At 43.6% G+C, this 16650-nt stretch overlaps 1 protein-coding gene across 1 annotated transcript; it reads left to right on the forward strand.

Moving 5' to 3' along the window:
* The first annotated feature begins 3641 nt into the window (after positions 1-3641).
* On the forward strand, positions 3642-7487 carry nhp2 (NHP2 ribonucleoprotein homolog (yeast)). Its single transcript, XM_040150436.1, has 4 exons — positions 3642-3978; positions 5258-5327; positions 5516-5621; positions 6613-7487. Exons 1-4 carry the CDS (start codon positions 3813-3815, stop codon positions 6736-6738), a joined length of 468 nt encoding a protein of 155 aa, XP_040006370.1. The 5' UTR covers positions 3642-3812; the 3' UTR covers positions 6739-7487.
* Positions 7488-16650: the final 9163 nt, after the last annotated feature.

The following is a 16650-nucleotide window of genomic DNA, read 5'->3' on the forward strand; positions in this document are numbered from 1 at the left end:
CCAACTGACATTTGCTGCAGTTGGTTCTTTAATATGAATCTTTCATCAGGGTTTAATTAGTCACAGAGTTCCCTTTTTACTTTAATCGGCTTCGTTCTTCTTCAGCTAAAAACCAATAAAACTGGATTAAATGACCAGGATTATTTCACATTTTAGTGACATCGACCCAGAGCGACTCAGTTTGGTCGTAGGGCGTAAATAAAACCGTCGGAACCACTGGTAACGTTACCTGGGCAAAGGTAAGCCAGTATATGTTGATGTACAATATTGACCCCACACCTGGTCCATTTTGAACCCGCTGATTTTTAGTGCGAATTATTTTCTACACAACTCAACGAATTAAAGTGGTGATTCCATCAGGACCTGTGGGTGATTTAGGGACAACAGAAGAAGAGAAGAGACCAGAAAGGTGACTGACGTCTCACCATGTCCGTCAGGCTACGCAGTGACTGTCTGTGATGCACTCGGGTGACTCGGGTGGTGTTACCACACGTCCCCCCGTGGTCGTAAAACCAAACCAAAACTTGCAGCTGGACGTGTTCATCAGGTTCGTCCGAAACCTGCGCAGGTAGGATTATCATCGTCTTCTCTCTTCTCCTCTGGTTTTGTGTTTGCGACGCCCTCAGAGAAGTGAAGATGACAGATAAGAGTGGATTCGAGTCCGTTCAGACTCAGCCCGAACGTTTACGTGTTGTCCCAGTTTCGGCTGCAATATTTCTGGTTTGGGTTTGTTCTTATTATCGATTACGGTTTCTGTTCTGGAAAGAGGAAACTGAAGCCCACATTATTTAAAAATCACACAACTGCTGCCAATATGCAGTAATGGAAAGTAACTAAGTACATTTACTTAGGTACAGTACTTTATACTTGTACTCCACTACATTTCTAAGAACTAATGTTCTCTTTACTGGTCTACTTTGAGCTGACGGATGTGAATTTGCATATTTTGCTGACTATTTTTCATTGAAATGAAACGAAACATGATGCATTGTTCAGTGAACAAACTCTGTTCATCAAGTCACTTCTGTCAGTGCAGTAACTGAGTCCCAGTTACAGACGTTTCCAGAACTTTCTGAATGGACTTTTTCCTTCTAGCTCTGGGATCAGTCTCGTCTGAAGACGCAGACTCTCATTTCTACCACGTTTTTAAAACGAGCTGCTTAAATGGAGAACAGAGGAAATATTGTCAGAGAAAAAGGCTTCAGGACTCAGAGTAAACATCACATCTGTTACATGACTGATGAATCTGATCTGTCAAGGTCTGTGCCACTCAATCTGTCTGTCTCTCTACCTGTCTGTCTGTCTCTCTAACTGTCTCTCATCTATCTGTCTGTCTGTCTGTCTATCTAGCTACCTGTCTGTCTGTCTCTCTCTCTGTCTCTCATCTATCTATCTGTCTGTCTGTCTGTCTGTCTTTCTATCAGTCTGTCTGTCTCTCTGTCTGTCTTTCTATCTATCTATCTGTATGTCTGTCTGTCTGTTTAGCTACCTGTCTATCTATCTGTCTGTCTCTCTATCAGTCTATCTAGCTACCTGTCTGTCTGTCTACCTGTCTGTCTGTCTTTCTATCTATCTATCTGTATGTCTGTCTGTCTGTTTAGCTACCTGTCTATCTATCTGTCTGTTCTGTCTGTCTCTCTATCAGTCTGTCTGTCTATCTACCTGTCTTTCTATCTATCTATCTGTCTACCTGTCCACCTGTCTGCCTGTCTATCAAAGTATTTTCCTGATGTTACTCTAAGTACTTTTCGATAACAACACTTGTAACTTGTGCTGCAGTATTTTCATGCTGTGATACTTCTACTTGTACTTCAGTAGAGTATCCGAGTACTCGATCCAGCGCTGTTCAGGTGTGTGTGCGTGTCTGAGCCGCGCCAGGTGTGAGCAAAAACCCGTCACCGCCGGGCCGCGCTCCGAGACGGGAACAGAGGCTCAGATCCGACTCTCCCGGTCCTGCTCGGGGACCCGCACAGAAGCAGGGGTCCGGGGACAGGTGCACCGGTAACTCACTTTCGAACACTGTGACCCAGCACGTGCATTAACCTGTGAGGACCAACAGACACGCGAATAGGAGCCAAAGACCGGGATCAACAAAAACAGCCAAACAAGCGACAACGCAAAGAAAAACAAACCAACGCACGAGGGAAGAGAATCAGGAAATAATCAAGAGAACGTTTCAGCCACGGAACAAAATCCGCGAGGTCAACGTCCCATATCAAATGAATGTAGTGATCAAATATCAGTACTGCCGAAGAGTAGTGGAGTAAAAGTATTAATCAAATTACTCAAGTAAAGTACAAGTACCTCAAAAATGTAGTTGAGCAAATGTTCCTCCTACCAGTCGGAGCCGCAGACACACAAATCAAATTGAAAACAAGTTGACCTTTGAATCTCTGATCAAACAATAAAATCAGTTGTTGTGTGTGTGTGTGCGTGTGTGTGTGCGTGTGTGTGTGTGTGTGTGTGTGTGCGTGTGTGTGTGTGTGTGTGTGTGTGTGTGTGTGTGTGTGTGTGTGTGTGTGTGTGTGTGTGTGTGTGTGTGTGTGTGTGTGTGTGTGTGTGTGTGTGTGTGTGTGTGTGTGTGTGTGTGTGTGTGTGTTGCGGTTCTGCAGAGCTCGGTCAGTGTCTCTGTCTCCCCCTGCCGGACGTCTTCGGCTGCGCCTGGTCTCAGATCTCCATGGAGATGAACAGAAGGAAAACCCCCACCGTGCTCAGTGACGACGTCATCGCTGTGACGCCGTCCCTCGTCCAGCGATTGGTCAGTGGCGGTAACCAGCGGTGACGTCGCCAGGCCCCACCCTCAGTTAGCGCAGTTCACTGTCTGATTTTTACATCTTATAATTACGTGTGTGTGTTTCCGGGACGTCCCTCAACGCTTCATAAACTTATTTTTATAAACATTCTGGTTTCTTCACTTTCTTGGTTTTTTCTTTGATATTTATCAAACGTGTTGGTTTTTGTACTTTATGATTGATTTAATTCTGAGTTGTTGTTTTGTTTTGTTTTTTTGTCCCAAGACGATGAACTAATGTTATTTTTCCACACTAATAAAAATATTTAATTTAGACAAGACAACACAAAGAAAAGAAGAAGAGCAAAGGGAAGGGAAGACAGGGAAAAAGAAAAAGGGAGAAAAGAAGTGAAAAAACTGTGTAAAGATGAAGTGAACCAGGGAATAACAGTTGAAATAAGAGCAAAGCAGACTGACGTCACACTGAAAACATGTTTTAATTACACGCAGAGATTCTGGAAACACGTCACAGGTTGTGAGTTTTTGTTTTACTGGTTTTAGGAAAGAGGACGTAGCTTTTTTATTTCTTTTTTATCGGATAAACATTTTTCTGCTTCCTGACAAACACCCCATTCAAAAAAAATCGTAATTCAACAAAAGTAAACCTTAACTTTCTGTGGTTGTTTATTATGTCAGATTCATTTCTTCCTCTTTGACTGAAAAGGGGCTGGGGCTCTTTAACAAATAAAGTTTGTTTTCTTAATCTCTGTATCTTCTTTCACATTATTTATTTTATCTTATCATTTTCAGAACTTTATCTTTTTTTTTTTTTTTTAATTTGTGTTGTATCCGGTCATTTCCGCCAAAGAATGGTGGTTTATTTTGAAAGGCCGGACCGTAGTTGTCCTCCGGCCCGCTGGGGGCGCTGTTGTGTCTCCGCTCAGACAAACCGAAGAAAAAGACGCTCAAACACGTGTGGCTTGCCTGCACGGTGCATGTTGTGACCGACCGACAGTAATCAGATCAGAAAACTACTTCTCAGGTACCGACTATTTCCTTCGTCCAGACAGTTCGATCAGAAATGACTAAAGTGAAGAAGGAGAAGGCTTCAGCGGAGGGAGAGGAGGCCGCTGCCGCCGGCGGGAACGAGAAGTCTTACCAGGAACTGATCGCTAACGTGAACTCGATCGCTCAGCCGCTGGCCTCCAAAAAACTCAGCAAGAAGCTCTACAAATGCGTCAAAAAGGGTAAAAAGACAGAGCAGACGGACGAGGGCGTCCGGTAGCTGCTCGTGGGATCCGACAAGTGCCGGTTTCCTCCAGTTTCTGCTGCTTTTAATGTTGAGAACGCCAAACTCTATCAATAAAGTTAGAGATTTTGACGATTTCTCGCGTGTCTGGCGACCTTACAATCGTTGTAGCTTAAGAAAATAGGTCTTGTAAGAATCCTTGGGGTCCTCTGATTAATTCGGCATCACTGTAGTGTGTATTTCTTAGACTCGGTCAGCCATTTTCTGATGGGCTGCCTCCTCATTGTGTGAAAACTGTTTGGATCGGTGGTGCAGGTTTCTGCCTCCTTGCAGGCAACAGAGGGAAACAATATAAATCATCCATTATAACTTTTTATCAGTCAGTGTATGAGCTTTAGAAGAAATCCAATGTGGGAATACCGATAAGGCTAAATTCCCTTTGCTGCTGACTTGTACGGTTTTGTTAAGTTTATAGTGTTTTTAATGGTAAGAATTCCAAACGTGGTTGAAAAAAACTCTAGATTTCACCTTCTCGTGCTTGTCAGTGGATGTTTTGAGCTGTGAAGGTCAAAAAATTAGATCTTATAAGAATCGTTGGACTCCTCTGATTCATTCGGCACTCATCGCTTCATGGACATGTCCAGTTTGAAAAAGGTTTGTCGTTTTTCTTTGGGGATCAGGTTTCGGCTTTGTTCAGGCAGCAGAAGGAAATATTAAAAAATGATCTGAATCAGGTTTCATTAGTCAGAGTTTGAGCTTTAGAAACAAACAGATGTGAGGCGGAGGTTGTTTTTCTTTTGAGATTGAATTCATTGTGCTGCGGATCTGTGCCAGTTTTCTTCAGTTTCAGGTGTTTTTAGAGAGAGAATGCCAAATTCGGTTAAAAAAAACTCACGGTTTAGAAAATATAAGCGCTGTTGGTTGTGAAATTAGATCCTGTGTAAATCATCGTGCTCTCTTGGTAGTTCAGTATACATCCCATCATAGAATCTCTATTTTTAGAATTGGCTTTCTGGGGGAAACTCTTTGCATTACCCTGTTTTTTGCCTTGTGCAGAGGAAAATATAAAACGTGATACCGTACCTTGCCTTATCAATCGGTGTTGAAGCTTAATGAACCAGAGGAGGCACGATTCCTGTTCAGATTAAGTTAATTTTGCTGCTAGACTTTTAGCATTTAGGCAAATTTGCAGAGATCTGAAATTTGTTGAATTAAAAACCACCGATTTCAGGTTGTGGTCTGGATCAGGGTCTTCATGGTGTTTTCTGTGATTCCAGCTGCCAAAATCAAGAACATCCGACGAGGAGTGAAAGAAGTTCAGAAGTTCATCAACAAGGGAGAGAGAGGGTGAGTCGGCGGCCATGTTTTTACTGCTTCGCGTCACTTTAAAGGGCCCCTCCGTCCCTTCGTGACTGCAGGCGTTGCTGTTTTCCTGCTGATGTAAACAAACCTCCTACAGCTTCACAGAACATTAGTAGCACAGATTTAGTTTTGTGAATTCGCCTGAGGTTGTTATCTGATGTGTGACTCTGCAGTATCGTGGTGTTGGCCGGCGACACGCTGCCCATCGACGTCTACTGCCACCTGCCGATCATGTGCGAGGACAGAAACATGCCGTACGCCTACATCCCCTCCAAACTGGTGAGTCCAGCGCCGCCGTCGGGACAGAGCTAAAGCTAAAGTCACTGACGAGGACGGAGACCTGTCAGGTGGTCTGGGACTGTCTCCAGAGTCCGGACCTGACGATACAGTCCCAGGCCACCTGACAGGTCCGGACTCTGGAGACCGTGAGCGGACCAGTCCCAGACCACCTGACAGGTCCAGAATCTGGAGACAGTCCCAGACCACCTGACAGGTCTCAGACACAGACCACCTGACAAGTCCGGACGGCTCAGAACGGAGCAGCTGATCAGAAATTAATGGTTCATTTTATAAACCAACTGGAGATTTTAAAATCAGCTCTTTGACAAACAGAAGCCAGTGTAAAGATCTGAGATCTACACTGATGTGGGTTCTCCTGGTCTTCTTGAGGCAGCTGCCTGATCTGAGACCTGTCCAGACAGCATTACCGGGCTGGAGCCTACTGAGCATAAAAACACAGACATGTTTTTTTTTGTTTTGTTTTTTTTGTCCTGGTTTGTGGTCTTGAGCCTCAGCGACTGAAGCTGATCCAGAGCTGCTACGTGTCTTATTTTCAGAATGAGCTGTTTGCTGCACATGTTGTTGTTCAGCATTTATGACGGAAAATAGTTTTATACAGTTCAGTTCCGTGTTGACGAGACTCTGAGCCTCAGTAATTTCAGCGAAATCAATCCAGATGTGTAATGATGAAAAAAGCTGATGTTAACGGACATGTTCCTCCTGTTGCTCTGTATCTGCTTCCATTCAGTCAAACCGTCCCATTAGAAGCTGCTGAATCAGCTGTGATCGGCTCCTGTTCTCAGTGTAGCCGTGGACGTTCAGACAACGTTCACTGGGTCACTGCGATACTGAGGGAAACTTAAAAACAGGAAGATTCTGAATGAAGTTCTGCAGCCTCTTTCTCCTCCGGTTTCTACGTGGATTTCTGGAGCTTCTTAAAACGTTTGTTTTATCTGTGAGTTTTCATTTTCCTTTCCTCGTCTCTGTTCAGGATCTGGGTTCGTCTGCAGGATCCAAGAGGCCGACTTGTGTGATCCTGATCAAACCTCATGAGGAGTATCAGGACGCCTACGACGAGTGTGTGGAGGAGGTGTCCAACCTGCCCAAGCCGCTCTGAGACGCATCGTCCAATCGGGGAGCAGCTCTGAGGTCACCGCCGTCATCTAAATAAACCCCCAGTTTAAAGGAGCAGTCGGGCATTTTAGGAAATCCTCTTGTTTCTCGTCAGAAGCTCCGTCACCTTTCAACATTTCTGTTCCTACGTCAGATGAATAAACAACATCCCACGTGTCGCTCAGCGGGTGGAGGGTGGAGTTTTCCTCCTTTGATGGAGCTAGGCTAACAGTTTCCCTCTACTTCCAGTCTTTGTGCTAAGCTAGGCTATATTTCTTTTCAACCAAACACATGAAATAATAGTAATAACGTCAATGGTATTTCAGTAAAATTAGCAGTGGCGTTGCAGTGGCTTTGTTGTGCAGGTGACGGCCGAGGAACCGATGAGACTGATAAAGTTTGTCCTGCTCAGTGGACGACGGCAGCAGGAAACAGCGAGACAGGTGAGAACAGCAGGTTCTCGCTTTAGTTCCCTTTTCTCTTTTAAGACGTCATAAAAAAAATCTCCACACTGACGAAGAGTTTGATCATTTTTCACAGTTTGTTTTTGTGCGACTGTAATTTGATTCATTTAAAAAAATGTTTGTGATGGATTTTTACGTTTCTGCTGTTAAATATGTTTAGTTTTAATTAAATATAAAGCGACTCTGTATCAGCCGAGGCTCCTCATAAATATTTGTTAAAAGTTGTAAATTCTAACTTTGCGACGCATATTTTTTAACTAAAATAAACGTGAACTGAAATCGTGTCTTTAAAACTCTTCGTTGGCTTTGAATGAAAACATCGTCTCATTTTACGTCACATGGTTTCTGTGTGATCCTGATCAAACCTCATGAGGAGTATCAGGACCACTACGACGAGTGTGCTCCGCGGTGATACACTGCAAGGTTTATCAGAAGTCCCTTTTAAATTTGAAGAATTAAAGAAAGCTGAATCCATCCAGCCTCCGCTACTGACGCAGTGTCACACAGTTCAATGGCAAAAGGTCTTTTTCTATACAGCTGTGTTGTTTAATCTGTCAAATATCAAGTAAATGTAAAGGAGTAGAAGTATAAGTACACGTAGCTCAAGATTGTAGTTAGGTACAGTACTCGAGTAGATGTACTTAGTTACTTTCCACCCATGTCTAGTTTATAGTTCAGTTTCTATACTCAGACATTATTTTATCCAGCTGATGATATCGTTAAGGACTTTGATTATATTTCTCACCCAGCGTTGGAAGAAATACTCAGGTGTAAGAAAATTAGAATAACTTAATAAAAGTCTTGTTTCAATCTATGATAATACATCAACATTTATATGTTGTATTATTAATATGAATCTGCAAAGCGACTGAAGTTATAATGTAAATGTAGTCAAGTAGAAAGTACAAATTTTCCCCTCTGAAATGTAGAGTGGAAGTAAAGTACAAGTACAGTTACAGTTACAGTTGTGCCTAAGTTGAGTACGTGAGTGAATGTAGGTAGTTACTCTTTACCTGTATCTTCCTTTGTATAACCTGACAGAAATGTTTTGTAGGTAGATTCAGATGATCCTGGTGCAGTCTGCTGCTGTTTGATGTTTCAGCCACACGGGGGCAGTACTGCATCACTGAGGTTCACTCTTTTCTAAACCAGAGCGTGGGGGGTTGTGTGTGTGTGTGTGTGTGTGTGTGTGTGTGTGTGTGTGTGTGTGTGTGTGTGTGTGTGTGTGTGTGTGTGTGTGTGTGTGTGTATTTCATTTTATTCATTTTAAAATCTCTCGTCTAAAATCCTCAGTTTCTGGCATCTGTTTTTTTTTTTTTTTTTCATCTTTGTCAAGTGCATCGTGCTGCATCTTCTTGTATGTTATATGAATGAGTCTTATTTGTAAGGGGGGTTAGTATTGTGTAACAAAGTGCAGTAAAATACTCCGTTTCAAGTAAAAGTCTTGCATTTAACATTTTAGTCATTTTACTGTTTTTGAGCAGCTTCGCTTCATGACAACACAAAACTAGATCTACAGGATATTTTCACATCGACGTGATGAAGCACTTCGATCATTTTTGGATTTAATTGACTGGATGAGTCGGTCCAAACGACACTGGTCTGGTTATTTTATATAGTTTGGGTTTGAGACATCCTGACGCACTGTATAGCAATTTTATGTTAGAAAACTACAGTCAAAGAAGATTTTATGCAAATTATCCTCCCGCACTGATGCGTAAACGTGTAAGAGGCAGTTTGATGTTTAAAGGTATAAGAACTTTATATACAGTTGGTTTGTTAAATCTATAAAAATGCATTTTTTAATATTATTCTGCAAAGTGCTTTCAGCTTTCAGAAAACTGTAGTGCAGTAAAAAATTACAATATTTCCCTCTGAACTGTAGCGGAGGGATGTAGAAAGTACAAGTACCTAGAAATTGTAAGTACAGTACTTGAGTACATGTACTTTCTTTTCAAACAGTGGGGGTTAATATCAGGGGTTTTTAAAGGATTCGTGGAGGTTCTGTCACAGAAACGACTTGCGCAGGGTCAAACCAACAAGAAAAGAGAGACTGATCATGTGACAGTTAAAGCATCTCACTTTATTTAAAGGTAAACGACATTTACCAAGTTCATCTTTTTATTGAATGTATCCATTTTAGTGTAAAAGGCATTTTTGAGCAAATGTTTAATAAACAGTGTATAACACACTATAATGTTACTTTCCTGCATATGAACATTTTTAAACGTTTTTAATGATTTTTAAAAGGGCACTGCTGTATAATGAGTACTTTTAAGTACAGTTTGATGTAAATACTTTCACTTGTAACAGAGTATTTCTACACTGTGGTATCGCTACTTTGACTTGAGTGAAAGATTCCAGCTGTGTTTTACCGTGTTGTCGTTCATCGTCTGTTCATCCAGCAGCCTCCGCTGACGAGTGTCCGCAGGAGGAGTTAGAGCCGGTAACAAAGACGTTAGGAAACACTGGGATCTGGTCACAGCTGCGTCAGAGTCTGTTAGAAACCAGTTATTACGTCTTAATGTACCAATTATACAGATAAATAAACCGGTTATTACGTCTTTATATAGGATTATACGTGTTTAACCTCAACGACACTATTAACGTTTATTGTTTACTGTTAATTCAGTGATTTTAAAACCTGTTTAAAAAAAATCATTTCTGGTGTGTGTGTGTGTGTGTGTGTGGCTGGTGTTTATCCTGTCAACACTCCACCTGTTGCAAACCTCCCTCCTCCTCATCCTATGATTGTCCACGAGGGATCACAGAACTCTTTAGTGTCCAGGGCTTTTTGAATCCAATGAGGTTCTCAAAGCAGTCCTTGAGGTGGTTCCGGGAGACTGGGGAAGTATGAGGTCTCTTTGAGGAATCCAGTGCTCCTTGAGAGTTTCCAGGGCCTTTTACAAAACTTACAGAACTTGTGGGGGCTTCAGGGTCCTTAAAGGGGTCCCAGGAGTCCTTGAGGTGGTCTGACAAGCCTTCAGCAGTCCTTAAGGAGGAACAAGGAGTCCATGAGAGGATCTCAGGGCTTCCTAAGAGCATTAAGAGTTCTGTAAGAGGGTTTGAAGCTCCTTCAGTTTCCATTAAAGTCTTCCTAAAGTTCTTGTTTCCAGGAGTCTGAGGTTCTAGAGGGGCCTTTAAAAGGGGTCTTTGGGGGTGTAAGGGTTCCGGGGTTTCCAAGAGTTCTTTGGGAGGTTCCAATAATTTTTAAGAAGTTCCCAGTGTTTTTGGGTGGGTTTTGGGGTTCCACTAAAGGGTTTCAGGAGTTCTTGGGTAAGTTGGGTCCTTAAAGATTTTTAAAGAACTCTTGAGGATGTTTCAGTTTTACTCGAGGGTTCTTTGTGGGTTTTCTTTACAGGAGTACGTAGTGAATTCTTGAATTTCCTGGGGATCTTCTTTGGGTGCACTTTTTAAAAACAAACCCTTTACTCAGCCCGGAGGTTTTTCTGCCCATGCTTCATGTCTGCCCCAGAGAGTCACCAGAAACACCCCTACAGATACCCCTGGTTCGTCCAGGTGCTGCACTAAATGTGAATCTAACAGTGACCATGTGGGTGTGAATGAGGGCCCGGAGAGTCCAGGCATTTCAGTAGTCCTGGTGGTTCCTACAGGGGTTTCAGCGGTCACTTGAGAAGCTCGGGGGGGGCGTTGATATCTTGATACTAAATCTATATATGATCAGGTGTGAAACATGACAAAAGTGTGTTTACGAACTGTTGGAGCAGGTGCAGTGAAGGCTGAGCAGGAATCCCTCAACCCGAGGTCATAAAAAGAGGAAGAAACGGGAGGTTTTCCTAACAGGTTTCTGCTGATCGTGGATTCCTCCTCCTCCTCCTCTGTCTGTACTGTAAACCTGTTCAGACTCGTATTAATCTGTCTCCTCTGTGATGTTCATAAACTCCTGTCAACACTGAGCCTGAGGCAACAGAAACTTTCCACAGACAGACAGGGAGAGCGTAGAAAGTGCAGGAAAGATCCAGGGAGGGGGGTGGGGGGGTTTTGGAGAATTTTTAGTTGTGCTTCAGGTGGTTTGGTGGAACTTATTTTTTCAGTGTTCTTTCATTTCATACTTTCAGGCTCAGTGAACGATTTTCATCAGTCCTTTACAAGGCTTTAGAGTTACTTGAGGGAGACTTTTGAGGGTTTCTTTTTGGGATTTCAGGTCTCCCTTACATGGCTTCAACATTGCTTTTAGACAGTTTCAGGGTTCCTTGAGGGGTTTCCAAAACTCTTTCATGGAGTTTAAGGGGTACATAAGGGGTTCCATGGGTACTTTACAATGTTAGAACGTTATTTCAGGGGGTTTTAAGGTTTCAAGAGTACCTGAGGGGAAAGAGGTTAGGCCATACAGCGGATCCAGGTGTATTTTAAATATATTTAGCTTTCCTGTAAGATTCTGTAGGACTTCTTGAAAGGATTTTGTGGGTCACAGATGAGGTTTTAGAGAACCTAGATTCTAGATGTCTTTCAGGGCTTTAAAAGGTTCCACTAGTTTTTGGGGTTTGGTTCCAGCAGTGTTTTAGGCATTCTCAGTGTTATTGGGCATGTTTTCCGTCTTTCTACAAGTTCTTGCAGCAGTAGAAGAGATTCTATTTGCAAAGTTTCCGTGCATCCCTAAACAAGTTTTAGGAGGTATCAAGTGGCTTTAAAGTGGTTCTAGGGGTCCCTTGAAGGGATATAATTGTTCTTATCCAGGGCCTCTTGTCACGTATGTCGTTACGGGTGTCTCACTGTCATGGGGGAGAATTTCAGGATTCTTATAGGAGGCTCCAGCAGTCTTTGAGGGGGTCTCTTAGCAGAGTTTCAGGAAGTGCCAGGGGTCTTTCGGTGGTTTCATGAAGCTTCAGATACCCTTAAGGAGGCATAAGGGTCATTAAAAAGGTTCCATGGTCCTCGAAGAGGTTTTAGGAGCATCTGAGATCGTTTCAAGCATCTTTTTAGATGTTTCAACAGTCCTGGAAGAATCTTCAGGGTTCCGAAGAGGCTGTACAGGGTTTCATGGGTCTTTAAAGGGGATCTAGGGGTCCCAAACAGGGTGTAAGGTAAGGTTCCAGTAAGGGTTATGGGACTCTTTGAAATAATCCACACAGTCTTTAAGGAGGTGTCAGTGTCTCAGGGATCCAGGGGTCCCTGGGTGGTGTCAGGTGGTCATTCAAGAAAAAGTTTGAGGAGATCTTTAATTTTCTGTTAAGTTGTAGCTGCCCAGGAAGATACTGCAGAGTTCCTTGAAAGGGCTCTGTGGGTCCCTGTTCTAGATTGTCAGGGTCCTCTGTGTTTTCAGAGGTCTTTAAAGGGGTTACAACCCTGACCAGGTTCTTTTAAGGAATTTCTTGTGGTGGTTCTGTCAGTCTAAGAACTTCTCAGCATTACTGGAGGTAGGTTTCAGGGAATTCCAGGGGTCCTTGAGGGAGTGTCGGGGAGTTTCAGATGTACTTGAGGTGCTATGAGGTCTTTGAAGAGGTTCTAGGAGACCTTGCAGTGTTTTCAGGTATTTTTTGATAAGTGTTAGCAGTCCTTGAAATGGTTCTATGGGCACTAAAAAGGAGACGCAAGTGGTTTTAGTTGTCTTCGTGTCCTAATGTGTCTGTATGACGTTTTTGCAAGATTCAAAACAATCTGATTTTTATTTTATCAAAACTCAGTAACAGGTGAGTTTCTCTGAGCAGACCTCTTTTCTGCGTAGAGGAAGTTCCAGGTGAGCTGTTGTGATAGTCTCACCTGACGGGACACACAGAGACGTCTCAGCAAAAGGGACGCTGATTGTTGGGGGTTGAACTGGATCAGATTTGGTTTCTCTTCAACGGATGAGACGGGAAACATACGGGTTGTCTTCATTAAAGCTGTCAGGATACCAGCATGACGAGCCGACCCCCAGCTCACCCCTAACACACACACACACACACAGTCGTGTTTCCATCACTTCAGAGGACATTACTTGGCTGCTGACTTACATTAATTTCCCGGAGATTTGCCATAACTGTAACCTTAAACCAAATCTTCACCCTAAAGTGTTATAATTTACGTGTTGACTAACTGTGAGTAAGTCCCCACAATGTGACTGTGTAAACACACACAGCATCTACCCTGTAAAAACATCCATCTTCACCTGTCATCCTGCTTTTAAAGTTTCGTGTTTGTAATCCGGAAACAATTTGGGCCGATAAGCCCATATATTCCTGGTTTCCTGGTTTCCGGGTCAGTTTCTCATGTTTGAAGCAGTTTTCTAGAAATTAATTTTTTATCCCTCATCAGAGGAAGAAAACAACATGACGTCCAGAAAATTCCTAGAAGAAGCTGATTTATACTGGAAACAGGTGAAATAACGTCCTCCCGTTGGCTGTTTATTTAACACTTGTTTTAAGGTTTATTAGTCTTCTCCGTCTCAGGTGTGTTTTCTGCTGCGGGCCTCACCGCGCACACACTCTGCCTGTGTGTGTGTGACGTTATGCAAATGTTAGGCGGCTCGCCGTGGGCCTGGCAGTTAGCGGGCCGACCACACACACTGCGGCGCTCTGCCAGCAGCTCTTTCAGCCCTGCCTGCTGACGTGCCCCTGAGCAAGACGCCTCAGAGGAGCAGCGTCTGGTCTGAAACTGACACGTCTGGTTCTCGGGGGATCGCATTCGTGGTAACGACTCTAAAGCAGCTTATGCTCAGTGCTCGTTCCTCAGTGCATCCGGTGAGAACACAGGACAGTAGAACCAGTTCCTCTCATGTATCGGCATCATTCGAGTCTCGGAGGAAACCGTCGGGTTCTCTGAAACTGAAAGACCCGGCAGGTCATTTAAAAACACTTCCAGCTGCTCTGAAGATATTTCCAGAATCCTGTTCTGAACATCTGGTTTTTAACCAGTTTCTGAAGTTGCGACTCTGTTTCCTATCACAACCCCGTCTCCTACAAATTATGTTTCTATACGACCAAACTAAACCAGCAGACACGTTTTGTAGGAAACATCATCTCTGGCTGCTTTACCAGAGGCAGCAGAGTCTCCAGGAGGTGGTTGTGGCGGATGGACGACCGTGACACCGGAGACCGGGTCCCGTCTGTGGTTAAGGTTCAGGAAAGATGGTGGTTCTGGTTCGTTGTAGATGAACAGGTTGTGCCTGAAGTCGCCGTGAACTTTTTCTTATTAAACCAGACCAGGATCTTTCCTGAACCGGAACCGGGTGCTGTGAGAGTCTGACATTTTATTCACCAAACAATCATTTATTAAAGAAAATGATTATCAGATGTATCGATGATGAAGATGCTGGTTACATCCTGACAGTCCTCTGATGGAATAACACGACCGTACCAGAGGATTTCTGCCTGTTCGTGACTTTGCAACGTAAAAATTAAAGCAATTTGATAAAACACAACTTTACAACGAATGAGCAACAAATTTAAACTGAAACAGTTCAGGTCCCGGAGCCCCTCTACAAGACCAGAATCACAACATGGAGCATGGAGGACCTGATACAGCTGATACTGTTTCTAACAAATCTGAATTAATTGAGTTATGTTGAACCAAGTGATGCGGGTCCGCGGCCCCTGGGGGTCCGGGGTCAGTGTTCAGGAACCGCCTCTCGGTCGACTTCCAGAAAGTTTTTTGTTTTGTCACATGAGGCGTTTGAAGCCACACAAACTGTTGTGTTGTTTTGAGTTTGAGGGAAACTGGATGAAGGTGGAAAAGTTCTTGTAGGGGCGGCCTGACGGGTACGAGACATGCTGAGACAGGACCGCTGCAACACACACACACACACACACACACAGGTAGATGTAAACAGGACGTTATGACAGTTATGGTGGCAACCATGGTAAAAAATAATAAACTGTCCTGCAGTGACACAGTGGCACCCGATACACCTGGTCAACATGTTGTTGATAAACTCATTACTCCAATAAAACTGACGAGTCCGAATTCAGTGGTATTGTTTAGTTCTAGTTCAGTTTATTAGGAACACCCGGCCCAAACGAATCCAGTCTGATCCAACGGTCCTGAAACAATCCTCCTTGATGAGGGGTCTAGTGTTCAGTTTGTGTTGAATCTGTTTCGGAGACCTGATGATTCAGCGGTGAGTTCATTCTGGAGGCTGCAGTTTCTGGAGGTTTATTTCAGGACTGGCTTAGTTTTAGCCGGGCGTTCCTAATAAACTGGCAGCTGAGTGTAGATTTTAAGTTGAATTTGAAAAGGTTGGTTCTGGTCTCTGACTCCGCAACACGACCGATGCCTCAGGCCCGTCATTTAATTAGCAGACAAAACATCACTGCTACCATCGGCGTGACGTGCTCCGCCCCCGCGTGACCGGTTTCCGCTTCTCTAACTTTGTGCCACTTCGCTTCCCCCTCACTGGCTTCCCGGTGCTTCCAGAGTACAGAGCAGGACGATCATTTTCCCTCACGAAGCACCGGATGGTTCAGTTTCCAGTTGAATCTCTGGCGTGCTTTGATTCTTTCATCCCTGGACTGAGTGAACTCTGTCTCTGAAATGGTTAAACAGGAGAGATCGTGCAGCACACACTCTCCTTACCACCCAGAGCGAGATGCAAATCCTGTGGGTTGGTAAAAATATTATCGTCGAATCATCTGTCACCAGAGTGTGTGTGTCACAGGTTGTCAGAGCAGTTAACTGAGGGTGGTTAGCTGATTAATGGGTCAGTGGTTAAGGTTTGGGTAAGTCTCCAGGAAGCCAACGCAAGTTTATGTAATGTGGCCATAAGCGACTAAGGTCAGTGTGTGTGTGTGTGTGTTTATTTTGCCACCATACTCTCATTGATGAGGCATGTGGCAGTAAACAGACGGCACACTCTCAGCCCTCCTCCTCGTGTTGTGTCATAAACAGTTTGATGAAAACTATCAGATCTTGATACGACTGATAAACTGTCTGTCAGCTCACTTCAATGTGTGTGTGTGTGTGTGTGTGTTTCAGCTCATTCATTGTTTCAATCGAATAATTAATCTTTTCTTTTTCCCATTTTTCCAGAGAGCTCAGTCCGCACTCTGAAACCATTAAACATGAGGCTGCTAATTCTCGATACTTTCACTATTGTCACTAAATGTCCTCAGACTCAGACCAGCAGTGTGTCGGTCCGTGTCTCAACACCTTCCCTCCTCTGTCCGTGTCTCTGGGCCTTGAGCCCGTTGGTTCCTCCTGGAGACGTAAATCTTTAAAAACACCTCACAGATCCGTAGTTTCCTTTTTAAAAAGGCTCAGCGATTCAATAAAAAGCTGCTCATCGTAGGTTTTATCAAAGCAGCCGGAGGAAATGGTGCATTTGTTGTTGGGGGGGTTCATCTGGCTCATGTGGCCACGGTGAACAGAACATTAATGCTGCCTTAAGTCTGTGTCAGTTACATTTCAGGGCCATATTTAAACTCCACCTTGCTTCAGATGAAGGTTTTATGATTCTGAAGTCAAACGACAGTCGAACCACCGAGTCCCGTTTTCTTTCTTGATGATTCTGGAGAGTA

Source organism: Xiphias gladius, chromosome 17, assembly GCF_016859285.1.
Source record: "Xiphias gladius isolate SHS-SW01 ecotype Sanya breed wild chromosome 17, ASM1685928v1, whole genome shotgun sequence".
Taxonomy (NCBI): domain Eukaryota; kingdom Metazoa; phylum Chordata; class Actinopteri; order Istiophoriformes; family Xiphiidae; genus Xiphias; species Xiphias gladius.

Excerpts from the sequence above, each read along its gene's own strand:
- nhp2 (XM_040150436.1), top strand. The coding sequence starts at position 3,813 with ATGACTAAAGTGAAGAAGGAGAAGGCTTCAGCGGAGGGAGAGGAGGCC. Across the intron at positions 3,979-5,257 it reads CTACAAATGCGTCAAAAAGG|CTGCCAAAATCAAGAACATC; the intron begins GTAAAAAGACAG and ends CTGTGATTCCAG. Across the intron at positions 5,328-5,515 it reads ATCAACAAGGGAGAGAGAGG|TATCGTGGTGTTGGCCGGCG; the intron begins GTGAGTCGGCGG and ends GTGACTCTGCAG.